The sequence below is a fragment of the Centroberyx affinis genome, unplaced genomic scaffold (genome assembly GCF_046629955.1).
Source record: "Centroberyx affinis isolate AG114_WGS23_722 - 3 ecotype Tasmania unplaced genomic scaffold, CSIRO-AGI_Caff_v1 ptg001167l_1, whole genome shotgun sequence".
In the NCBI taxonomy this organism is placed as follows: Eukaryota; Metazoa; Chordata; class Actinopteri; order Beryciformes; family Berycidae; genus Centroberyx; species Centroberyx affinis.
The window spans coordinates 91,425-117,047 of record NW_027279698.1 but is presented as its reverse complement, the minus strand read 5'-3'; the positions used below and the strand labels follow the sequence as shown (position 1 = coordinate 117,047).

General features: G+C 44.2%; 3 protein-coding genes across 8 annotated transcripts; 1 reads left to right on the top strand and 2 right to left on the bottom strand.

Annotated features, from left to right (window-relative positions):
- The first annotated feature begins 61 nt into the window (after nt 1–61).
- Nucleotides 62–8,559, top strand: vcp (valosin containing protein). Its single transcript, XM_071524215.1, has 17 exons — nt 62–216; nt 1,484–1,595; nt 1,763–1,935; nt 2,020–2,162; nt 2,307–2,437; nt 2,538–2,669; nt 2,859–2,961; nt 3,650–3,783; nt 4,175–4,310; nt 5,012–5,124; nt 5,788–5,952; nt 6,075–6,197; nt 6,317–6,529; nt 6,747–7,055; nt 7,483–7,638; nt 7,759–7,913; nt 8,021–8,559. Exons 1-17 carry the CDS (start codon nt 200–202, stop codon nt 8,124–8,126), a joined length of 2,421 nt encoding a protein of 806 aa, XP_071380316.1. The 5' UTR covers nt 62–199; the 3' UTR covers nt 8,127–8,559.
- A 484-nt stretch (nt 8,560–9,043) lies between these two features.
- akr1a1a (aldo-keto reductase family 1, member A1a (aldehyde reductase)) lies at nt 9,044–12,017 on the bottom strand. The gene is made up of 8 exons (XM_071524214.1): nt 11,937–12,017; nt 11,264–11,383; nt 10,970–11,121; nt 10,627–10,822; nt 10,424–10,473; nt 9,820–9,969; nt 9,438–9,597; nt 9,044–9,109 (listed from the first exon to the last, which is right to left on the bottom strand). Exons 1-8 carry the CDS (start codon nt 12,015–12,017, stop codon nt 9,044–9,046), a joined length of 975 nt encoding a protein of 324 aa, XP_071380315.1.
- A 3,208-nt stretch (nt 12,018–15,225) lies between these two features.
- On the bottom strand, nt 15,226–22,180 carry dnajb5 (DnaJ heat shock protein family (Hsp40) member B5). 6 transcript variants are annotated; one of them, XM_071524222.1, is made up of 4 exons: nt 21,946–22,180; nt 20,946–21,086; nt 20,437–20,900; nt 15,226–15,459 (listed from the first exon to the last, which is right to left on the bottom strand). In XM_071524222.1, exons 1-4 carry the CDS (start codon nt 22,175–22,177, stop codon nt 15,226–15,228), a joined length of 1,071 nt encoding a protein of 356 aa, XP_071380323.1. In that variant the 5' UTR covers nt 22,178–22,180. The 6 variants fall into 6 exon arrangements, with proteins under 6 accessions (XP_071380323.1, XP_071380321.1, XP_071380322.1 ...); XM_071524220.1 differs by having other exon boundaries at nt 20,946–21,098; nt 21,967–22,180; XM_071524221.1 differs by having other exon boundaries at nt 20,949–21,098; nt 21,967–22,180.
- Nucleotides 22,181–25,623: the final 3,443 nt, after the last annotated feature.

Sequence of the window (25,623 nt, the reverse complement as noted above, 5' to 3'; positions counted from 1 at the left end):
TGGTGAACGAATTTGATGTACACCCTTCAGCCAATCAGAATTGAGAAAGCTCCCAGGCCACGGTATAACTATAAAGAAATGCAACGAAACTGCTCTATCGAGTGAAATCAGAGAACGTTGAGAAACGAGAACCAGTAGAGCCACTTAAACATTTAGCTAGATTTTCTTTATTTATAAATATTAATCCAGGTGGACGACCATGGCCTCGGGAGGGGAGTAAGTAGAAATATGCTTCAACGTTATTTAAAATGCGTTTTACTGAACAAATGGCCATCTGTAAATGCCCTTTACATGGCTAACGTCAGCTTAGGGTAACCTACGTTAGTTTATTAAAGTTAGCTCGACGGCTAATACATTATCGAGTTTGCTAGCAAGCGAGCTAATGAGGTCAGTTACCTCAGCCTCCGCACTTTTTTGTATTACTTAAAAAGCCTAACATTACCGATCCATTGACCGCTAGTGTCACGGCGAATTGTTGTCAGATGTTAAATTGTGTTGTCATCCAGCACAGTGGTCGTTGGTTAGCTAGCTAGCTAGGTGCGTGAGGGGCAGCGGCTTGACAAAGCGCAATCATCGCTGCCATGCTAGCATACTAACGTTAGCTTAGCAGCAAGATCAAGGCCAAAACCATCCACCATCATACCGGCATAGCCCAAGTTGGCCTATCTGGATATTAGCCTATCTTTCAACTTCCGTCAAGGCAGAAAAGGAACGTATTTGTAATTAACAGGCTAATGCTATAGACTTAGTTGATTAGCCAACGTTAAAACGAAAGGTATACGTTAGGGTAGCTAGCTGGCAGGCAACGAAAGCTAGATGGCAAGCTGTCAAAGCCACTGAACACTGGCAGTGCACCAAGCTAGCACGCTAGCTCGCTAGCTCGCTAGCTAGCTAGTGTATTCATTCTAGCTGATAAACAATTATAAAGGCTCTGTTTCGCCATTAGCAAAACAGTCCTCAGATAACAATGAGCGTCTTCAAGTGATTAATAGTAACCGTTAAGTTGGTCACTGTTTTAAGTTATGGTAGATTTGTAATATTTCTCACGGGAAACCTAACAAAGTTTTTTCTAATCCTTTTGCTGTGTCATCTGGGCTTGCTCGCTCGCCATTCAGTTAACGTTAGCTAGCTAAAAGGCTAACATTAGCCTGCTAACAACACATGAAAGAGAAACTACAAAACCAAATTCCAAGTTCGTAGAGTTTTCTAGAAACGTTGGGCTGTTTCAACTTAACTTGTTAATTTGTTCAGTCAAAATATGAAATATTTTGATTTTACACACGAATGTGCGCATTATTCATAAGTTACCTAACGTTAGGTTATTGTAATTAGCTGTAAGTTAATTGGGTAACTTAAACGACCTGTTTGCATGGTTTTCTGTTAAACAATACATACTATATACAGATGAAACATTACCTGTACGTTTTAGATGAAAACGATTCCTGTCAGACCTGCAATTTGTTTTATTTGTATTTTTTCATAGATCCAAAAATGATGATCTATCCACTGCAATTCTGAAACAGAAGAACAGGCCTAACAGACTGATTGTTGATGAATCCATCAATGAAGATAATAGCGTGGTCTCCCTCTCTCAGGTACACATTCAGAAGTTTTTATGCACCTCCTAAAATCCATAAATTCAAAGTTGTCTACCATGGTAATGGGAATTATGTATATATTTTTCATTTTGATTCGTGTGAAGCTGATATCAAGTAGATCCATATAGTAGTTGTCTGACTTTTTTTTTTTTTTTTAATTTAAGACCAAAATGGATGAGCTGCAGCTCTTCCGTGGAGACACAGTGCTGATGAAAGGAAAGAAGAGGAGGGAGACTGTGTGCATTGTGCTCTCTGATGACACCTGTTCTGATGAGAAGGTCCGCATGAACAGGGTTGTCCGCAACAACCTGAGGGTCCGACTGGGGGACGTCATCAGGTAAGGAAGAGCGCACATTTCTGTAACTAATGCTCACAGCTTTTTAATTCGACAAAAGGTATTAAGTATAATCTTTCCCCTCAGCATTCAGCCATGCCCTGATGTGAAGTACGGAAAGAGGATCCATGTTCTCCCAATAGATGACACAGTAGAAGGAATTACTGGAAACCTGTTTGAGGTCTACCTGAAGCCATACTTTCTTGAGGCTTACAGGCCAATCCGCAAAGGTGAGTACCAACCTTCAAGTGGCATGAAAAAGATTTCACATTGACTGGCTGATCAAACCTACTTTAAATAGAAAAGTATGGTGACATGTAGTTTTGTAGTTAGGGCGGTGAAACTAATATTGTGTTCCTTCTTACCTTTTGAAGGTGATATTTTCCTGGTCAGGGGAGGCATGCGTGCTGTGGAGTTCAAGGTGGTGGAGACCGATCCCTCTCCCTACTGCATCGTTGCTCCTGATACGGTCATCCACTGTGAGGGAGAGCCCATCAGGAGAGAGGTGGGTAACACACATGCACACTGTGGATGGGTTGACACTTCTCAAAAGATCACATTGAAATTTGAGTTTGAACATATGCTCTGTTTGTGTGCGTGTGTAGGATGAGGAGGAGTCCCTGAATGAGGTCGGCTATGATGACATAGGAGGAGTCAGAAAGCAGCTAGCTCAGATCAAAGAGATGGTGGAGCTGCCTCTCAGACACCCTGCACTGTTCAAGGCCATTGGAGTCAAGGTAAGGCACCTTTTAATCTGCACTGGGGAATTGACAAACATGTCTGTGTGACCTTCATCGTGGAATTTAATTCATTTTTCTTACAAATGCCTTTTTATTTGCTGGTAGGACCAATGCAGCGTTGAACTCAGTGCTCATTTAAAAATACATGTGAAAATGAGTTGTTTTAAACCCTTTTCCTCTCCATAGCCCCCACGTGGAATTCTGCTGTATGGACCCCCTGGAACAGGAAAGACCTTGATTGCCAGAGCCGTGGCCAATGAAACTGGAGCCTTCTTCTTCCTTATCAACGGTGTGAACAACTGCAAATTTAGCTTTGTCCCAGACACCTCATTACCTTGTCAATGGGCTTTTTGGCTTGGTTAAAAATTTAAAATAAAATTGGCTTGGTTAATAAAAAGATAATCTGAATCTCTTGAATCAAAAGCCTCTTGGATATACTGGCCGGCAGGAAAAAAAATCAGATTTGTATATGTTCTACCCCTATATCTGTTAAGGATGATCTGAAACTAGTTATGCATGATAATAAAATGAAGATGTCTGAACATCAGGTAGCCACAGGGTGTCATCTCCCTAAAGCAGAGTTGGAAGGCTGCCTTATTTCCTTGATTCCTCATTCCCCATCCACCTGTATTTTTGCGATGTTACTATTCACCAGCTAGTGCATTCGCTCAGAATCCCCTCAGAATGGCTGGGTTTGGTAATAGTAGGATTTCGTAACAATATATCTTTGAATTAACATTAACACAACAGGCAGTGATTGATTGGCCTATTAACATGGCTAGAGTTCTGAGTTGCCAGAAAAATTTAAATCTGTATCAACTGCCAAAACTTGGTTTTGCTTTGTACCAGCAGTAATTTCAGTTTTTTGTTTGTTTTTTGTTCACCTTGAGATTCGGGCACAGTATCTGAATGTAGTGTATGGTATTAGGTTGTGTAGGTATCTTACTGAAAACAAAACGTCTCACCATCTGTTCCAGGCCCTGAGATCATGAGTAAGTTGGCAGGAGAGAGTGAGAGCAACTTGAGAAAGGCCTTTGAGGAAGCAGAGAAGAATGCTCCTGCCATCATCTTCATTGATGAGCTTGATGCTATCGCTCCCAAAAGAGAGAAGGTGAGTAGGGAGGGAGGGGAACTAAATGGATAGTTGAAGAATAGTACTTTATGCTTTATAGCTTATGCCAGGTCTTTGCAGTCACATTAATTGTGTTCAGGGTTTTTACACAGATCTGGAAAGTCTAGAAATGTGTGGGAAAACGGTTAAGAAATTTCCAAGTCTTGGAAAGTTTGGAAATTGTACAAAATGTGTGATCTTCATGTGGTTGTAGATCCCCTGTCTTTTCACATGTTGTAATTGTGAGCAGCAACCATTCATCTACACTGGTAAAATGTAGCTGATGGGGGCTGGGTGATATGACTGTAAGCATACATTATGTATGCTTGAATGAATGTTGAAATGTGAATTGTACAGTAACTCTGTGTTTGTTTCATGTTTGTCTTTGTAGACTCATGGAGAGGTGGAGAGGCGCATCGTGTCTCAGCTCCTGACTCTCATGGATGGCCTGAAACAGAGAGCTCATGTCATCGTCATGGCTGCCACCAACAGACCCAACAGCATTGACCCAGCTCTGAGGAGATTTGGTAATTATTGGTTATTTAACCATTTGTTCAGATACTACAGTGATCGAGAAGTGTAGTAGATTCCAATGCACATTTTTGCATCAGTATTTGTGGCTAACATTACTGCTGTACAGATCAGACTCAACATGTTCCACCAGAGTTGCACTGATAATGTGAACACAAAATGAGTCACAATAATCACTCATAGTTATATGCATTTACATTGGACCATTGAAGAAAAGAAGGAGAAAAACATTTTTAATCTGGTGGTTTCAAACTCTGGGTGGATCTAGGAAGGCTATGATGTCGTGAAATGGCCTTCAAATATATCCCTTTTCCACAATTGCTTGGAGCCAAATTTGAGGGGTTCTCTCCATGGAGAGGTATCTCACACACCACCCAAGAAGATACTTGTCACCAGATATATCGATCAGCAGATGGATGATGAATATTTCTCTCCAGTTATTTACATTAATATCTCATTCATATTGTTTTTCACTCGGGACACTACAGTGGAGGCAATTTGTCCCTGTTGGTTGTGCTCTTGGACTGTCTAGAGGCCAGATGTCCCTGGCCAGTCTGGTATTTATGTGCCCTTATTGCGTGGCAGTGGGCATTTGCTGTATGAATCATCTGGTGTAGATTATTCTGTGTTTGTAAGTGTTCTTTGACTATATTCTGTTTCAGTGGCTCTAACAAACATATTTGATTTTATTTCCCAGGGCGTTTTGATAGGGAAGTGGACATTGGCATTCCCGACGCCACTGGCAGATTGGAGATACTCCAGATTCACACCAAGAACATGAAGCTGGCTGATGATGTTGACCTGGAACAGGTTTGTACATGCAGTTCCCCTGTTTCTTCAATCCGATGACACCTCAGAACACATGGCTTTAAGACAAGATGAACTGTATTGATCCCTGAAGGGAAGCAGGGTGACGCTGTTATTGCAAGTAACCGTGTTGAAACATATTTTGGGGACATCTGAGCCATTTCCACTAAGGCTAAACAGGAAATTGGCTATAATTGTGTATCACAAATTTAGTTTGCACTATTAATCATAGAATCTGACAATATGTTATCATTTAACTTCATTTAGAATGGCTTCTGTACTATCAAATCAAACGCTCCCATTTATGTTCCTCCACATCACTCACAATGAGCACTGTGATCAATCTCAGCCAACAGCATACAGCGTATTTATTTCAATTTGCATACAGTTTATTCATCTCAATTTACATCTGCCATTCCACATGACTCAAGCATGCACAGGTTGAGAAGCAGTTGAGCTACATACATAGCTGCATAAACAAATACACAGCTACATAAACAAATCATTCATTCATACATGGTGTACATGTATGTTATATTTAACATGGAGTTGCAGCATTACAGTAGCAGTGTTCATGGTTATAGTTCATGAAGATGTTTTGCATAGGAACCTGTTCAGGAGTTGTGTCTGAAGTAGTACTAAGTCTTACAATATGTGTGTATCTAGGTGGCCAATGAGACCCATGGGCACGTGGGTGCCGATCTGGCTGCTCTGTGCTCTGAGGCCGCCCTGCAGGCCATCAGAAAGAAGATGGACCTGATCGACCTTGAGGATGAGACCATTGACGCTGAAGTCATGAACTCCCTGGCTGTCACCATGGATGACTTCAAGGTGAGAACAGCAATACAGCCTTTGTTGTAGGATGAATGTAATTTCTAGTTGTATTCAGTTATTTGACATGACCTGTAATGGCCCGTTGAGCTCTCCTTAACACACTCAACCCTGTGCTCCAGTGGGCCCTAAGCCAGAGCAACCCATCAGCGCTGAGGGAGACTGTGGTTGAGGTTCCCAACATCACCTGGGAGGACATTGGAGGTCTGGATGATGTCAAGAGGGAGCTGCAGGAGTTGGTGCAGGTAGGAACCTCCTCACAGAAGGGAGATCAGCTGTAACTGAAACTGGTGTAACACACTCTGTAAGTAGAATGTTGTTCTTCTCTGTTTTCATTTGTTTTTTCCCCCCTCCTTAAATTCAGTATCCAGTGGAGCACCCAGACAAGTTCCTGAAGTTCGGCATGACCCCATCCAAGGGTGTGCTGTTTTATGGTCCCCCTGGTTGTGGTAAGACCCTGCTGGCCAAGGCCATCGCCAACGAGTGCCAGGCCAACTTCATCTCCATCAAAGGACCTGAGCTGCTCACCATGTGGTTTGGAGAGTCTGAGGCCAACGTCAGAGAGATCTTTGACAAGGTGAGAATGTTGACAAGTGCTGCTGTAGCAACCTTATCATAGAACTTTACATGGGCATAGTTGTGAATATATTGTGGATGTTACATTTAATACTGTCATATAGAACAACCAAATGCTGTTTATGCACTAAAATGTACTCAACTGGTTTCACACTACAGAATACATTCCAACATCCTGTTTTGTACAACCGTTTTGTTTGTCCATGTTGTGTATCCAGGCTCGTCAGGCAGCCCCATGCGTTCTCTTCTTTGATGAGCTGGATTCCATAGCCAAGGCCCGTGGCGGCAATGTGGGAGACGGTGGTGGAGCAGCAGACCGTGTCATCAACCAAATCCTGACCGAGATGGACGGAATGTCCAGCAAGAAGAACGTCTTCATCATCGGAGCCACAAACAGACCAGACATCATCGACCCTGCCATCCTGAGACCCGGCCGTCTGGACCAGCTCATCTACATCCCGCTGCCCGACGAGAAGAGCAGGATCAACATCCTCAAGGCCAACCTCCGCAAGAGCCCAATCAGCAAGGTGACAATGCTACACATGGCTGGACCAGCAGACATGGCACACCCACAGCCTGTATACAGTTACCTCCAGTAGGACGGGGTATCTGCTGGCCCTTTCAGAAGTCTTTAAAAAAAAGTCTAATTTTAAAGCCTTTAAGTATTAACTTGTCTCTAATACAGAAGTCGATTTTTTTTTTTCCACCATGGAATGACTGGTTTCGTTGCGCTACATGTCTAGTCTTAAATAATAGTGTAATGCAAAACATGTTTTCTTATAATGTCCATTTATAGTTTCAGAACTGAATTTAGCTTTCTGAAACCGGCAGATGGTCTGTAGGAGCATAAATTGAAAGTCAAATTCACCACCGTGCTGTAACATTTTGAGCTCATATCTTGGCTGACATGTTTCTCAACATAAACTGTCTTACACTTTTTTTTTTTTTAAATAGGATGTGGACTTGGACTTCCTGGCTAAGATGACCAATGGCTTCTCTGGAGCCGATCTCACAGAGATCTGCCAGCGGGCGTGTAAGCTGGCCATCAGAGAGAGCATCGAGAATGAGATCCGCAGAGAGAGGGAGAGGCAGACCAACCCATCAGCTATGGTCAGTGCTTGATCACTCATCTCCCTGTTCCTATCTTCCTCACCTTTTTCACATCTGCCCATAGCCTGCTGCTCTGATGCTTCTGACACTTGGATATTCTACCCTTTTTCTTCTTCTCAGGAGGTGGAGGAGGACGACCCTGTGCCTGAGATCAGGAAGGACCACTTTGAAGAGGCCATGCGATTCGCTCGTCGCTCCGTCAGCGACAACGACATCCGCAAATATGAGATGTTTGCCCAGACACTGCAGCAGAGCCGTGGTTTCGGCTGCTTCAGGTACATTTTCCCCATTGTTGCTGTTGGCATGAATACTGGCGTTATTACATTGTGTGTTGCAGCTTAAGAACGGATAATTGAGTCCCTTCATCTTTTTCTCCTGTCAGGTTTCCCTCCAGTGCTACAGGGGGCAGCGGTCCAAGCCAAGGCACAGGGGGAACTGGCAGTGGCCCAGTTTTCAATGAAGACAACGACGATGACCTTTATGGATAAACGTACACTGCCCCACAGTGGTCAGTACTGGGATCACACCTGTACAAATTCTCACCAGATTCCACATTTTTAGGACTTTGTGCTTCTTTCATGTGTTCCTTTTTTGTATGATTTCCCTCGGGTGGAGAAAGCATGTAGCCGCTTGGTTTGCTCTGGCTTAGATGTGGGTGGGGGCAATGGGATGTTGGAAATGGAAGGTGATTGGTTGATGCAGACAGGGAGGGTGTTGAGTGGCCTCATTCTCAGTATATCACAACCAACATGAATGGCTTTAGTGATGGGATTCTATACTAGACTATAAGAAAGAAAGGAAAAAAAAAAACATATTGCTAATGACTTCCTCTTTTTTTTAAATAAACAGTAGCATATAATGTATTACAAGTTTGTCAAGGTTATGTTGTTGAAAATAAAATCTCACGAAATGGAAATGTTATTGGTGTCCGTTTTGAATTTATTTATTGACACAGTAGATACATTAATCATTACTTTTCTCTGATCATAACCAAAGATGTAATGTTGTCCATAGCAGAGATGCTGTTCTGTTACTGACCACTTAGTGTCACTCAATGGCAATGGAAGAAAGGGCAATGATTACAGTGGACAGTTTTTTATTTTTTTTTATTCTTTTTTTGCCATACTCACTACAACTCCAGTATAGGATATTGAAGTGACAGGAAAACATTGCATTGGAGTGTCAAAGTCTTTAATTGTATTTTTGGACAAATCTAGCAACTACTAGTGAATACTAATACAGTTAACAACTAATTACACATCTCAGTGAGGAAACAAGAAAATGGTAATGGACATTTTGATCATATTTGAACTTAGTTTAAAATTTGGTTTCTTCAGTGTGTTTGAAAATCATCTTCAAAAACGGAAATATTGCTGCCTTATTCCAGTGTGTTCACTGGTCTGAATCAGTAAGGATCAAGGAAGGGGAAGTGAGGATGTTCTGCATCTCTCCAGACTCTCTTGCCATCCCTCTGTGAAGAAACAGACACAACCATAGTTGCCTAGTTCTGCTGAGACTATGGAAATATCTGAGGGGTCGTGTACCCAGTGTGCTACTACCCAGCTTAAAGAAATGTAAGTCAGGACTTATTACCCATGATACTTAAGAAGACTATCCAAGAGAGAGCATCACTCCACTCTGCATCAAAGATTCATGAGAATCAGAAACAGCTACATGCCTTCCCTAGAGTCTACCGCAGTGAGTGTTTTTCAGGATAGTAGATTTAGGTTAGGCAGTCTGCATTGAGTGCTCTGTCCAGGTAAGGAGTCCTTTTTAAATCTCGTGCAGCAGTGACTCACCTCGACTGCAGGGACAATGAAGCGCTTGTTGCAGTCGATGCATTCAATCTGCTTCATGTCATCTTCTAATAGGGAAAAGTCAAACACCTGCAGGTTCTGCTGGATCCTGGAGGGTGTTACACTTTTAGGGATGCACACCACCCCCCTCTGAACATGCCACCTGTGGATGGCACACACCACAGGGTCACACTCTTGAATACATTACATGTGATGGTAATCTTATGTCACAGCAGAATTCAGGAAATTACTGCAGGTTTTGGTTCTGATTATGAATCCATCACTTATTTGACCAATGTTTGACTCCGTATGTACAGTATGCCTAAGCTTAGGGGTTACATTAGGTTAGATTTGGGGGATCAGGATGTGTCCAGAGCTGTCTTACTTGAGTATGACTTGGGCAGGTGTCTTCTGGTATCTCTGGGCAATAGCTGCCAGTCGGGGGTCGTCCAGCAGACACGGTTCATCAGGAGAAGCCCAGGGTCTGTCTCCACTGCCCAGAGGACTGTAGGCTGTCACACACACTCCCACTGACCTGAGACAGAGGCGCACGCACTGCTACACTCACTGACACACAGTGAAAATGCTGTTTGGCTGTACTAACCAGGGTTCATTCATTCATTCAATTCATGAATTAACTCATAACTCAATTTAATTTGTTTAACTGTCTTTTATTTGATTCATAATGTTTGATTTATAATGTTTAGCAAGTCAAGACAACCTCTTCTAGAAGTGGAATGTCATGGAATTTAAAGGAATTCTGCAATTCACAATTCTGTTTCCTTTCATTGCAATTCAATTCCAATTCTGTTTCCTTAGAGCTGGGTGACATTTCCAATTCCAATTCCAGCTCCAAGAATTGAATTGGAATTTACCATGCATTCTCAATTCAATTCATGAATGGCTCCAACCCTGGTACTATCATCACAGAAAAAGGAAGAGTATGTTGGCAGTATGTTATTAGTTGATTATACCGGCATTATACTGACCGACAATGAGACAGCAGATCTGCCTGTGACAAATACGGATGGCACTCCACCTATAGACACACATACAGTTTCACAGTTTAAGAGACTGACGATTACTCATTCACTACTGACATGATAAAATATTTTCCACATCTATTGGTAGTCTAGTAGTCGCCTATTTTGTCTTATGACAAACAGTCACATAGTCTCTTCCTAATCCGTACCTGGTTCACCACAGGTTTGTGTCTGGCCATGCTGATGATGTCATCAGTCTGTCTGGCGTTGAAGTTGGACAGTCCTATGGCCTTGACCAGACCTTTGTCCACTAGGCTCTCCATGGTGACCCAAGTGTCTCGGTAGTGCGTGTCAGAGTAACACACACTTCCATCCTCCCGTCGAGGCATCAGCTCTTTCCCCCGCCTAAAACAGCCACACACACACAGAGCCAGCTCTGGGTAACGTGACAGATGTCCCGTTATGTACCTACACTGATCCTGGGTCATACACTGAAAGCCAGGCTGAGAGAGAAGGCAACAAAAAGGAGTGAGTGTGTGTGATGCTGCTCACTGGAATGCCATGGGCCAGTGCATGAGGTAGAGGTCCAGGTAGGAGAGGCCCAGCTGGGTCAGACTGGTCCTGCAAGCTTCTTCCACATCTTCTGGCTCATGCTTGGTGTTCCACAGCTTGGACGTCACAAACACCTCCTCGCGACGCAGAGCCTGGAGGGGACAAGGATGGGCAAACAAACCACTTACCGTTAAATACAGGGAAACGTTTCACCTGATGGGTAAGGTGGCTTCCAGTGCAGCCTTGAATGTGAGGCAGACAGCGTCCCAGCTGTATGATGAAAAGGTTTCCTACCTTGCCTGGGCCCACCCTGAGAGCCAGAGCCTCTCCTACTTCCTGTTCGTTGCTATAAGCAGCAGCACAGTCAATGTGTCTGTAGCCACAGTCTAAAGCTGCCAGCACTGCCTGTTTCACCTGAACACACATAGACACAGACAGTCAACTCACTTTCTTTCAGCATTACGGTTTCCAGAAAAATGGTTGGCCACAAAGCCTTAGAATTAATAATACGGATGGGATGATAAGCTTATCTCACAATACGATTTGATACACGCTATGGAATTCACGATTCAATACGACCACGATACGATGTAATAAATAAAGGTTCAGTGACAACAAAGTCTGTGAGACTGTGCAGAATTCTGTCTGAGCCACGTGATTTGAGCAATGGCATCGACTTGCTAGAATGTAAACAACAATCTAAAAATGTCATTACAAAGTGCAAATAATATAATTTGGATGGAGAGCTTGTCAAATTGTGATGGTCAAGCCGTCTCATTTGCTATTACTACAGCAGAATAAAATGTAGCTAATTTCATGATTAATTTTTCTGCCCCAAGATTCGTATTGTCACTTTTTTGTATTGCGATATATTGAATTTTGATATATTGTCCCATCCCTAGTAAATAATATTATCTTAATCAGTAAAGCTTGGGTAAGTGTTAAGGCAAAATATTTATATTTGAACCTGTCCTGGAGCACTCTTCCATGTGCCGAGTCCAACCACGGGCATCCTCTGCCCTGATGAGAGAGTGACGAACGAACTCATGTTGCAGCACGGAGCACCTGGCAGAGGAGAGAGTCACACATGCACTCCTGCTGACTGAGAGTATAAGGTGTTCACATGCTGTATAGACTCAGTCTTCCTATGAAACTGGACCCAGTGGCAGGCCAGTCACCATGACTAAGTCCTAATGCTGTGTTACTGATTATCACTCACATCTGAATTCATTAACTTCTGGACTCCAGCAGGGAGTGTGGTTGTGTGTGTGTGTGTGTGTGTGTGTGTGTGTGTGTGTGTGAAGATATACTGTATTTATCAGCAAATCCATCATAAAAATGACACAACAAACAACTGCAAGGCCTACAAGACAACAAAAAAGGCATCAGTGGCCTGCCTTTTTTTTTGTAATTTGCCTTTGTGCTTCACTGGAAATACAAACTGTCTGTGAACCCAGCCTTACAACCGTAAATAGCTGATGCAGCTATATGGCATTAGTCACAGCATGGTGCTATTGGAGCACATCACAGGCTTCACTAATTGTCTGCTATATCCTCACCATGTGATACACACGCTGGGCTTTATAATGTCCAGTGACTGCTGCAGTTGTTTCAGTTCACATGATCAGACTCTCTCAACACAGATCACCTGTCCTGACTGCCTCCAGCACCAAGTGCAGAACTGACTGTCTGTAAATAACTAATGCAAATACTACTGAAATTAAAGAGAATGTGAGTGAAAGTCTAAGACTTGATAATATGTTCTTTTATTCAGTCAAGATTTAAGGTGTAAAGGTCAGGATGTGTAGTGTGGTGCAGTGAGGAGCAGGGTGCAAATTCCTACCTGGCACGGCTGTGGCAGACGAAGCAGTGAAGGGCTTGAGAGAGGCTGTCCCTCTGGTTTTAAGCAGGCTGAGGTCAAAGTCTGCCTTCACTTGTTTATCTGTAACTCAAATTGATGGAACACATCCAAACTCGACTGTACTTAAAGAGGTCCAGAGCATTGCTACACCTGAATGACAGACACGGTCAGACATGAACAAAACATACAACACCAACTTCTGATCACACTGTTATGAATCTCACAACTTATTTCTTCCTTTAGCTACCTGTGTTTGCATCTAGTGACTGAGAGCAGATTAAGGACATATGATGTTATATACATATCAATAAGGAGACACAGAGACCAAAAGGAAACTCAGTGTGTGTTTGAACTCAATGTGAATAACAGTCAGGCTAGCTGATAATACTTGAAGAGAAACTCAAATGACAAACAGCAAGTTCACACATTTGGTTTATTTGTTGCCATTTCGAAACGACCATAAATGTTGTCAGATGCATAAAAGCAGTGACAGTGAGTCTTTCAGCAGCAGTACAAGTGCGTCTTGGCCACAGTCCAGTGTCCCTGCAGGCTCTGAGAAGCAGGACTCTCACATACTCTAGTCAGAACTTCAAAATGATTCATTTAATAATCAGAGCCAACTCAAGTCTCTCTGATAATAATCTCACGATCTCTGTCAATATCTCTTATGACATAAAAGTGCATCTATCAACATGTTGCATTCAAACAGTTTCCCATACACATGATAAATATGATCCATTAGGGTTGTGTGTATAAACCATACTCATACATACATCTTATCATTGGTGTAAACTACAGTAGGAAGAGCTAAAGAGAGCTTTCAGAGCCCCCTGCAGCCGAGACAGAGAACAACTGCCGCAGTATTATAAAACCTGTTTCCTAAAGCAGGTTTTTCTATTTCAAAAACAGATGCACCGTTAAGATGTACAGATGTTACAGAAGACAGAAGCTATTATCAAATCACAAACTGGACTCATGAAACCAAAAGTAGACTCCAACTTGGTCTATTTTTGGCACTGCTCACAGTAGCACCAAGACATGGCCTTCAAATGCCACAAGAAAAAGCAGAATATACACAACACAACTGGGTTTCCCAGAGGAATCTTCTCTTCTCATCTATCTTCAGCTACACTGAATGCAACAGAGATGAACTTCATGCTAAGATCTTTCTGGGAAATCCAACCTGTACTGTAGGGCACTTTACAGGGCTGCATTGGCAAAATGTATCAGTCTTGTATTAAATCTCTCCCTAAAAAGTGTTTGTTGTCCTTGAATACATACAGTACAATATATGGTGATAGCCTTTACATTGCTTACTCGCCATTATTAACATTACAAGATTACCAGCTCCCAACGGTAATGTGTATTACACAGCATAGAATATTGTCCATTGTGCCCCTTTGACTCCTGCACCTACGATGGCTGGTTGTATATTACAGTATGGACTGTGTGTGTTCCTGTGTGTGGTTACGTGTGTATGACACTGGGCTAAGGCACTTCAATGCCCCTCAGGTAGAGAGCCAGGCAATTCAATTCAGAGTAGCCACAAAGCTCAGAAGGGAAAGCACCCACATTATGTGTAGATTGTATTTGCCAAGCTTACACTGCTGTCATGTGATTGTCATTCCCAATGCAGCTGAGATACGCTAACATCATTTGAAGTAGTGTGGGACTTTAAGTGCGTTTTGGCATTGTACGCATCAGAATCCAACTGATTTGGGGGGAGACAGATTACACTCGACAGTAAATGGCCCTCAGAGTTCATGCACATTGCTTTATTAGATGTGAAGCATGAGAAAAGCAGGTGGCAGGGTGGGTTAAGGTCAAACTGGGGTATGCACTGAACACACTGAAGCTGCTGAAGGTGCTGGTACACTCAAGGTAAAAATAAATAATCCTATTTGAAACTTCCTTTGGAAAAGAAAATCCTGCAAAATCTTTTTTTTTTTTAAAAATACTGTATGCTTCATCCTATCACAAAACGACAAGAACCAGGGAGAGCTGGAGGGCATATAAAACCATCAATAAATCCGTAAAAAAGAGAGTTAAGAAAAGATAAGTTCCGGTAAAAGCCAAAATTGTGCTGAGTCCATCCTCAGCACCGCTCCGCCGCCTGGGTGCTTGTGTGTGCTTGGGCCGAAAGACAAAACAAACACAAACAAACACATCCTGATACCGCAATTCCTCTTGGCACTTCTGTCTCCCCCTAAGAAGTTCCTATAAACAGTAGTGTCTGTTTAACACCGTGTGTATTATCACAGGACAAGGGGACTGGAAGGGTGACTAGAAGTAAGGGGGAAAGGTTGAAATCAAAGAAAATGTTGGGTGTTGGGAGAAGAGTGGAGGAAGGAGTATTGTGGGATGGTTTTTCTGTGCTGTGGTGGGCAGAGTCCTCCTATGACTGGGGAAGGTGCTGTCTGATAATCTCTCTGGACTGCGGGGGGATCCTGTCGGGGAAACGGACCGAAAACTCCACGATGAGGTCACCGCGTTGTGACGGGCTCTTGGGGAACGGCAGGCCTTCTCCTCTCAGCCGCTTCACCGTCCCTGGTCTGATGATCTCATGACAGGGGAGGGAGATGACACGGTTATCCAGCGTGGGAATGCTAACAGTGCAGCCACACAACGCCTGGAGAGGAGAGGAGGAGAGGAGAGGAGAGGAGAGGAGAGGAGAAAGGGTTAACATCTCTTTAGTATAAAATGAAATGCCAAAGCCATGAATGTCTAGATGACTTCATGTTTCCATGACCAACCAAAAAATTTTGTTGGTCGTTCTTGTTTATCTTCCCTCACTACGTCATTCTAATAAGTCAAACTGCCAAGTGTTTTCTGTGTGTGTGTGTGTGTGTGTGTGTGTGTTAGAGAGACAGAGACGAGAGAGTGAGGTGAGAGAGAGGGTAGGCCTCAGTGACCAAACATTTTGGTATTGATTACAGCACTGTGGGGTGTAGAGAACATATTTGGAACAGGAACATCAGGAAAACATGACTTGGCAACCAATAAGTTTTCCGGTCTGGTCTTAGAAACTCTGTCTGGTGTGTGTGTGTGTGTGTGTCTGAGTTGAGGGGGTTGCAGATTGCACAGGGGACTAATTTTAGCAGTGGTCTCATAGCTAGAGCTAATGAAGTGAGGCAGGAATCGGCTGAGCTCGTAAATAGTTGGAGGGCTTGTCAGATGGGCTAGGGCAGGAGGAGGAGAGACTACACACACACACACACACACACACACACACACACACACACACACACACACACACACACACACACACACACACACACACACACACACACACACACACACACACACACACACACACACACACACACACACACACACACTAAGCCTCACCTCCTTATCACAATGCCTGATGAATCCAGTCAGAGCGTAGAGAGAGAGATAAACTAAAAAAGTGGGGATCTGTGCTTATCAGGACTTCACAGACTTTCCAGTAAGCATCATTCACTAGATTTACCTTGGATAGAAACAACCGCTTGAATCCACAACTCTGTGAATGAACTTCCTGATGAATAATAACAATAATAACAATAAACGTTATTATATAGCGCTTTTCCAAACAACCAATACAAAGTGCTTTATACAACAAATAACTAAGATAAATGAATAATAAAGGTGTGGAAAAAAAGGAAACAAAATGAGAATAAAAATGACAAGGAGACTTACAAAATTACACAGAGATAAAACAGGACATAAATAGAACATTATAAAAAGGCTCTCCTGTGCAAGTGTGCTTTGAGAAGTGATTTAAAAGATGCCTTTTGTCACCAGCCGAGTCCTTGGAACAACCAGCAGGACCTCAGGCTGGACTCCGGCTCATAAGGGGTTAAAAGGTTCGATATGTAGCTGGGTGCCAGACCCCACTGTGCCTTAAAAGTTACCAGAAATATCTTAAATACATTTTAAAACCAACAGACAGCCAGTGTAAACCTGCTAGGTTTAAGAGCAGTTTTGTAATTGTTGAGAACAAAGGGATCAAAGTTTGTTTTTTTTCCAGGAGAGATTGGACAATGGCATGTTTAAAGTAAGAGAGGGCCATACCAGAAGTCAGCGAGCTGTTTATGATAGATAACATGTCTGTGCCAATGATACCACAGACCTCTTTGAGTACTATTTGGTCTGGATAACATCCAAGGAGCAAGATGGGGATTCCATGTGTGAAATGGTGTCTGTTTGGATCTCAAGGGAGATTTGCTCAAAATGGCTAAAAGACAGAAGGCAAACCTGGGGAAGCAGGAGGAGAATCTGGCACCTAATTATTCTCCTCCTTATCACAGAAATACTCAAAAATATATTCAAGAGTTTGGGGAGAAATTGGGGAGCAATTCCAGCCATTTTATAAATGACAGCTATGCTGTCTCCTCGGCCCGACAGCCTGGGCAGGTGAAGATGGGAATCCTCTAACTGGGGAGGAATGCATGCTGAGAACATGAGCAACATCCTGCTTAAAATTCATAAAGTTATATGCACTCACACCGGGGTGCCTGACCAACATTATCTTTTAGAGGGAAGGGAGAGTGTTTTCCCACCCAGTGCCACCTCTCACTCCCACTTCTCTAACCTTTAAGCAATTGACCCCCATGATGTAATAGTGACTGCCTGTTGTCACACGTGCTTCACCTCTAAGACCCAGACTGTGTCATTCTGTAGCCTCTGTTGTAGTAAGGCTGCTGGGAGACTCTCCTTGTCTCGTCTGGTGGGTTGTTATTGACACATGATGGGGATGCGGAGGGTTGGAGCTCAGTCAAGCAGAGCAGCTGCTTCAGAGGACAGACAGAGTTTTCCAGCCATGACATCAGCCTCCTCTAGTCACTATATACATTAGGGGGATATTTAGCCTATGACTGTGATGGAGACTACTGGCTCATCCTCCTGTTATGAACACGGTTCCATTCACTAACACAAGTCAGTCCTACACACAGAGACGGGTTGCCATGACGCTCGACACACACTGCCAACTGCTCTGAGGACCCGCTGATTGCATAAGCCTCAGCTCAGACAAGAAAGCTCTCGAACACGACACATACACACACACACACACACACACACACACACACACACACACTACATTGGTTGCTGTTGCTGCATTTCATTGAACAGACAGGATTCAGACACAGTCGTCACAGAAAAGTGCACAAGCTGTCCGACTCCCTGTGATTCAACATCTTACACGACTGGGGTAAACACACCGGACATATAGAGTATGTTTGCCATTCTAAATGATATCAGAGGTGGAGTTGTGAAGTGCTGTCCATTTAGCTCTTAGAGCTCAGCAGCTACAGTTAGCACATAACTGTGAGGGGACAGGGGCTTTGCTGCTGAGTTGAGTTGTAGCGGAGGCGAGTTCAGCGGTGACAGGAGAAAGCACTGCCAGGGGCTCCGACAGAGCATCACACTGCAGAGGCTGTGTTAATACCATACCATTAAAAGCCAGCCTATAGATCCAGGCACAGATCTATCTCAGAGAAATCAATGTGACAGAGTCGTGCTAAGCTCTCTAGCTGTGACTGACTACTGTCACAGTAAAAGTATGGCAGACTCAGAGCCAGCCTCTAGCAGTGTCTCCCAGGAGTTGACAGCGTGGTCAAATGAGCTGGCCGGCATTAAGCAAAGAGAGCTCCTGCAGAGGGGAAGCTGCTCATTAGACCACCCCCGGGGCAGAAAACAATACTGAGCAACAAAACAGCACTGGCCAATCATTCAGGAGCGGAAATATGAAGAATAATCTTGACTGCTGAATAAAAATAGATAATTATTTTTAGAGACTGCTGGCTATTTCCTCATATTCCCACTATTGATTGAGTCTTAGCACCTCACTCCGTCTATTTTTGTATTTTGAGTTGAGCACCTCCTGCTTGATTGTGCAAAACAGCTTCCAGGGACAGGCTGTATCATGTTATTGGTGCAGTGCGTACCACTGGCTATACCGTATGTGGCAGGCTGTCTTAGTGTGCAGCATATGTAGCCGGTGCTGTGTCTCTTACTGCAGCATTTAGCATTTGGCCGCAGCATCACATCTAAGAGCTTCTGGAGACAGAGCAGAGTAGAGCAGATCAGTGGAATATGAGCTTTTATTTGCTTTGGATACTGAATCATCTGACCCACTTCCCTAATATTCCCCCTGACACCCCTCCCCCCCATCTCCCCTTCCCTGTGCCTTCGTTCCCCCACCATCTCTGTCTTAGCTGCATCAGACTTAAGTCGCTTATCTGGGCACTGTGAGAGCAAAAGCTATGGGAATATTCTGCAGTGCAAACTTCATCACTGTGCAGGTTTGATCAAATACCACCCACTACTTAATGTGTCTGAACAAAGTGATCCCACTAACTGCTAGGCTGTCTTTATAGTTTGCACTCTGTGTAGACCCAATGTTCCAATGCATCATGTCTGTGGAGATTTATAGCACTCAACGCTGCTTTTAGCTTTTACAGGAAAACTGTTTTGACTTGGCGCGAGGACAAACAACTACTCCGGCATCACCAGCCATTTGAGAACACCTGCTATTATCTGGACCACGTGGAGCGCAGGAAGATGAGTGGCAGCACCATTAGAACCGTAAAAGCTTGTTTAATTCACGGACGGACCAGAGCTGCGCTGCCCTCGTGGGAGCAGCTAATTAAATGTCCTGCCAGTCACAGTAATAACAGCCCAGACTGTTGCCACCTTGACACCACAATCCATCTTTAAGTGAGTGTGCATGTGTGTGTGTGTGTGCACAAAATGCTTGAAGATGCAAGTGTGCATGTGCCTGCATGCACACTTATGCTTCTGAGCGCGAGTATGTGCATTCATGTGTATGTAGGAATTAGGATTGTCAAAAGTATCGATACTTCGATAAGATACAAAAAATTTGAAACGGATACAATACTCATTTGCAACAGTATAAAAATAAAAATAACGAAATGAAACGTTTCTCCATCCATATCAAAGAAATGTACTATAAAGAGCAGTCTAGTGACACGCCAATGCAGAAAACAAATAAACATCAAAGATACATTTTATATAAAAAAGCTAGGGTGCCTAAGACTTTTGCATAGTACTGTATATATATTTATGCAGCAGAACAGAGTGAAAGGAGGACATGCCTCAGTGCCGGTCACACAAGGACACCACATTCCTCGCTCACTCACACCGCAGTGAGAGAGAGAAACACTCCTCTGCTCCTCACTGATCCTGCCCTCCAGCGACACACACACACACCTCAATATGTTTTACATGGCCACCTACCTACAGATACATAATCCTGCCGTTAAATAACTGTCACACTTGCGCACCAGCACACACTGTGCGATCCAGAGTTTGCCCAAGGTGCAGAGGGACAAAAATAATGCTGAGAAAAAGGAATGAAACAGATTATGCCATTTGGTGGATGCTCATCTAAGGCCTTACAGCTCCATGAGTGCATTAAATTTTTAGCATTGTTTGCCCCAGTGGGAATCAAACCCCTAGACAGATAGATAGACAGATAGATAGACAGACAGATTGATAGATAGATAGACAGCCAGATAGACAGATAGATATATAGATAGATAGATAGATAGATAGATAGTTAGATAGATAGATAGATAGAGATGGAGGGAGAGAGACCCACCTCTTTCAGACTGATCTTGCAGTTGTAAATGATATTGGAACCATCTCTCTTGAAGTGGGCGTGTCCTTTGTCTTTGAGCACAAAGGCGATGTCGGCAGGAATGTTCTCGGGGGTCTCGTCCCCCTCCTTCGGGAAGGTGATCTTGGTCCCCTCCTTCCAGCCCTTCTTGATGACGATGTTGAGGATCTTGTCCTCCGTTCTCATGCTCCTCCCGTCTGGGTTGAGCCTGCGGCGGGTGATCTTCATGCGCTTGGTGCAGCCGTGGAAGATCTCTTCCAGCGAGACCTTCAGCTCATGGACCACTGGAGGGTCCTGGTGCTTCCGGCCGGCCCCCAGGCGCTCCGACTGGACCCCCCTCCTCCTCCGGCCCTCCCCCGGGAAGCCGTTGTTCATCCCTCCGGGGAAGCCGAACTGTCGCCCGAAATGAGCGAAGGGGTCGTCCTCCTCCATGTCCATGTCCTGCTCTGTGTCGTTGCTGTGGTCGTTGTGGAAGGAGAAGCCGTTGGAACGGCTGTGGTTGCGGTTGGAGCCGAAAAACATGTCAAAGGGATTGGACCCGCCAAAGAATGAGGCAAAGGTAGCGTGCGGGTCGCCGTGGAAGGTGTAGTGATACGTTGAGCTGCCCGGAGCACCGGAAGAACTGCTGCCTCCTGTCTTTAAACCTAAGAGAGGGAGAGCAGGATGTGAGACCTCAAAACACACACACACGTACTCCAACACCCACCAGCCCAAACACACATTTATAGGTAGTCAAACACCAGACATATAGGAGCCTGTTTTGAAAAGACAAAGTGTGGGTTACAGCAGGGAGAACAGTGAAGCCCATGTGGGCGGGAAAAATCCCGGAGAAACTGATAAGATAGTAAACCACTCTGTCCAACACACACACACACACACACACACACACACCTATGCTGAGAGACACACGCACAAAAACACCCACAAACTACGCCAGTCGCTGCTATTCATATAACCACCATGGCACGATTTTAGGCCATCTGTCTGTCAACACACACAGGCATACGCGCACACACACAAACACACACTTACTACCGGGATGAAGAGCTAGAGGGTGAGGTATACTGACTATATAAGGAGTTAGGTCTGAGAGGTGTTATTGACACGAAAGATCTTAATACACTCAGAACAACGCACAATCACACACACACACATACATGCACGCACATAAACACACACACACACACACACACACACACAAACACACGGAAATGAAGAGACACAGCATTATTACTTTAGCATTTACCCTCTCAGAGGAGTGAAGGCTCACCAATGCTCGTCTTCCATTGCTATATTAGATGCTGAGTCAGTTACTGAGTTATTTCTATAACAACTTAATCCATCATAACGCCTATTTAACAAGGCTTCACTGAGACAGCGCTGAAGCCTGCCCAGCCTATCGTCTCTGACGGGTTTTACACAGTGATCCTACTCATTACACAGATACACAGACAGACCAATCAACAGACAGGCAGGCAGACAAGGTCAGGCCAGGCACATAAACCCGCTCACCTTCCTCTCCCAGCTGGTCGTAGATGACCCTCTTTTTGGGGTCGCTGAGCACCTCGTAGGCCTCGGCGATCTCCTTGAACTTCTCCTCTGCGTTGGCATCCTTGTTCTTGTCAGGGTGGAACCTGAGCGCCATGCGGCGGTACGCCTTCTTGATCTCCTCCTCGTTGGAGCCCTTGGGGATGCCCAGGGTCTTGTAGTAGTCTTTCCCCATAGCTACACACACACACACACACACACAAGCACACACACTCTCTCACGGGACTGGGACCCCTCTTTGACTCGGGCCACGTTCACTGGAGGGAGACATGCTACTGTTAGGGCTTTAATATTGCTGGTAGGCAGATGCTTAACAGTGCAACAGACTATATATATATGACTTGGCAGGGCGGCTGGAGTCGGTCAGCATGCATATGCCAGCAAAACACTCAGAAGGGCTTTACTGTGGGGTCTATTTGGTGGAACAGGAGCGTTCAAGTTGGAGCCACCTAATGGAAATGCAGAGTGCCGGTTTTACTAACTGTTGCTATGGGGATGTGGTTGCCTGCTGGTGGAGTAATGTAGAGTAATGAGGAGTAGTGCAGTGGAATCCCCTTCATCTGCTTTATCACAGGGCTTCTCCTTCTCCGCTCTGCCTGCTTGAGACACCTCACAGGTTCAAGACAATCCACGGGAATGAGCAGCCCCATTTAATTTGAAATGCACCGAGCCTAACAATGATTTGGCCCAACCACTGCTGTGTGAACCAACTGGGCATGTGTGGTGGAGAGAGGCACGAGCTGCCAGAAAGCAGAAGCCCCTTCAGTAAGACCCTACAGCTGAATAGGACACCGTGAAGCGTCTATTATTCGAGAGAGGGCACAAAAGGCGACTAAAATGAATTGATGAATGTTAAATTAGGTTAGTCGGATTCATAACAGTATAATATGCAGCCTACGCTGTCCGGACCGCTGCTTTAGACAAAGAGATGCCGGTGCGCTATTATACAGCCCGGTACCGACTCGAAAATACTGAAGCCCGACACTTAACTGGATAAACGATAAAGAAGCTACACCAACCACAAGATTTAAATACCGACGATGGGAAACCTTAGATATTTTCATATTAGTGACACGGCTGCTGAAATGCAGGTTAAACAGCCTTATAGACAGTCTAATGACAAGACAGGCGATGCAAATGAAAGAGAAGAGAAAAACATAAAATATACAAAAACCTACCAGAATTTTCGGCAATATGAGGAATATCAGATCAACATGGTCCAGTTTGTCTTTCTTCCTTTCTTTTTTCTTTCTTTTTTTCTTTTCTGTCTATCTTTCTTTCTTTCTTTCTTTCTTTCAGACCGTGTAGTAGCCCCTTATCTGTCTGCCGCCCCGGCACTGGGTCCTTATAAATTGACGTCAGGAAGCCGGGAGGATCACAGGCTCTGAAATAGCTGGTGACCAAAACGTTGTGGGGCAACTGACGTTTCACTGGAAAACCTCTAACGACTAAAACCGAGGCAGCCGTACACCTATAGACATCCACTAGGCTATATCATTACTACAATTAAGTGATTTATGAAAGGCGAAATGCCTTAAACTAGAAATGAATTTTGAATTTTGACGCTTCAGCAACAAAGCTGAAAAAGTTGACCATCTCCAGTGATGAAGCCTAGTGATAAAATAAAAAGCCAAATATGACCTTCAGTCAGCGATAATCAAAATATCCATAATCATATTTTCAAAAAAGCATGAATGCATGTTTTCTTTTTAAAAACTATCCTCATGTAACTTGCATCATTTTGATACAACATACTATAATGTACTATCCTACATTTATATCAGAAAGATTCATGACAGCTACTATGAAAAAAGTAGCTAAATGAGTTCAGGTGGGTTTACATCCTCTTTCACATCCCTGATCATCTTGCTCGCTCTGATAATTCGTCAGCAAACGTCTGAAAAGTATAATGTTTGCCAAAGCCAGCTCAGTTCAGATTTGCACAGGAGTTTGTTTCCTTACCGAGCCTGCTGCCTAGTCTCTGATCCTGGACCTGCCGGTGTCTGACTATCCGTTTGCTGTGTGAAGCACGAGACCCACCCACCAGCCGGCAGGGCTCAGGGTTTTTTGCTCAAGGTTTGGTCACACACACACACACACACACACACACACACACACACACACACACATCATAAATTACATATAGAATGAAGTTTGACTGATGGATTTGAACTTAACAGTTCATTCAATTTAAGATTTAACAGTTGAATAGTGTCATTGGTTCTCTGCTCCTGGAAGACAAGGTTGATCTTCCAGTAGCCTAAACAGACATGGCAACGGCGTGAGGCTTTGGTCCACTGTGCAGAAAACAAAGACTTATTTGGAGAGAGAGAGAGAGAGAGAGAGAGAGAGAGAGAGAGAGAGACAGTGAGTGTGTTCTGGGTCTGAGTTTTGATAGTTGACAGAACAATATAGTCACCAGTGCACCTGATAATAAGGCTATGTGTGTGTGTGTGTGTGTGTGTGTGTGTGCGTGTGCTTGTATGGTCGTGACGCTGGAACGGTGATCCATGCTGGGTTGTGCTGGTATAAACATTGCTGAGTCATGTGATGACTCGATCTCCTTCCAAAACCCACTCCACACACACACACACACACACAGACACACACAAAGTATGCGTCAAGGTCAGCCATCCATCCCTACATCAGTTTTTGCCACTGCAGGTTTCTTCTGTCTCCCTAGTGTCCACCCAGCCTTCTAAAAACCACATATATTACGCCACCAGTGAAAGGTCTGAGTCATTACTGATGACTGTTTTACTGATAAGTGCACGGGAAGGTACACTCAGCGGGGGAACTGTTTCATTTCACCTCTCCTCAGTCAGAAGGAGAGAGAGAGAGAAAGAAAAAGACTCATTTAAGCTTGAGTCATCCCTCCCTCCTGAATTGGTGAGGAGGTGCGAGAAAAGTGGGTGTTTCAATGGAGGAGTCTGTCTGACACGCACACACACACACGCACGCACACACACACATTCATGTACTTTCTCTCACACAAACATGCATGTACTCACATACAGTCACTTGCATCTACTCACACAACATACATAGAGGCAGCATAGGCCTGAACGCTGCAATCAATGCAAGCATTCCTGTGTGTCCAGCTGAGCATGTCTTTGGCAGCAGGGTGGGACGTACAGGGCCAGTGCAGCTGTCCCATAAGAGCAACTGGTGAGCAGCCGAGTGTTTTTCACCCAGGACCCTCTGTTCAGCCCTGGGACACACACTGGAACTGGGAAAATCTTGTTAACGTGGGACCTAAAGTGGAAATTATCTCTGTGGATGTCGTGTCCAAGTGTGACTACAGGCCACACAGTCATCCTTTCTTACTTTATTACTGTCACAATTGTTCACGCATATCTAATTAGGCTGTAGGTTTCAGAGGATATAGTCACACAGCTTCAACAGCACACCATGTACTCTGTCTGGGCAGGATGCGGCGAATGCCAAAGCACAGAACCCAGTATGTTTCTGTGGGGGAGCAGAGAAGTTTGTGTGTGTGTTTGTTTTATGTCTGCATCCTAATTGGCAATGATGACCACTGAGAGACTGGGAGCGGATATACACGTGCTGCACTGAAACAGTCTAGGAACAACTACTCCTGACCCCGATGTTCGTTTCCAT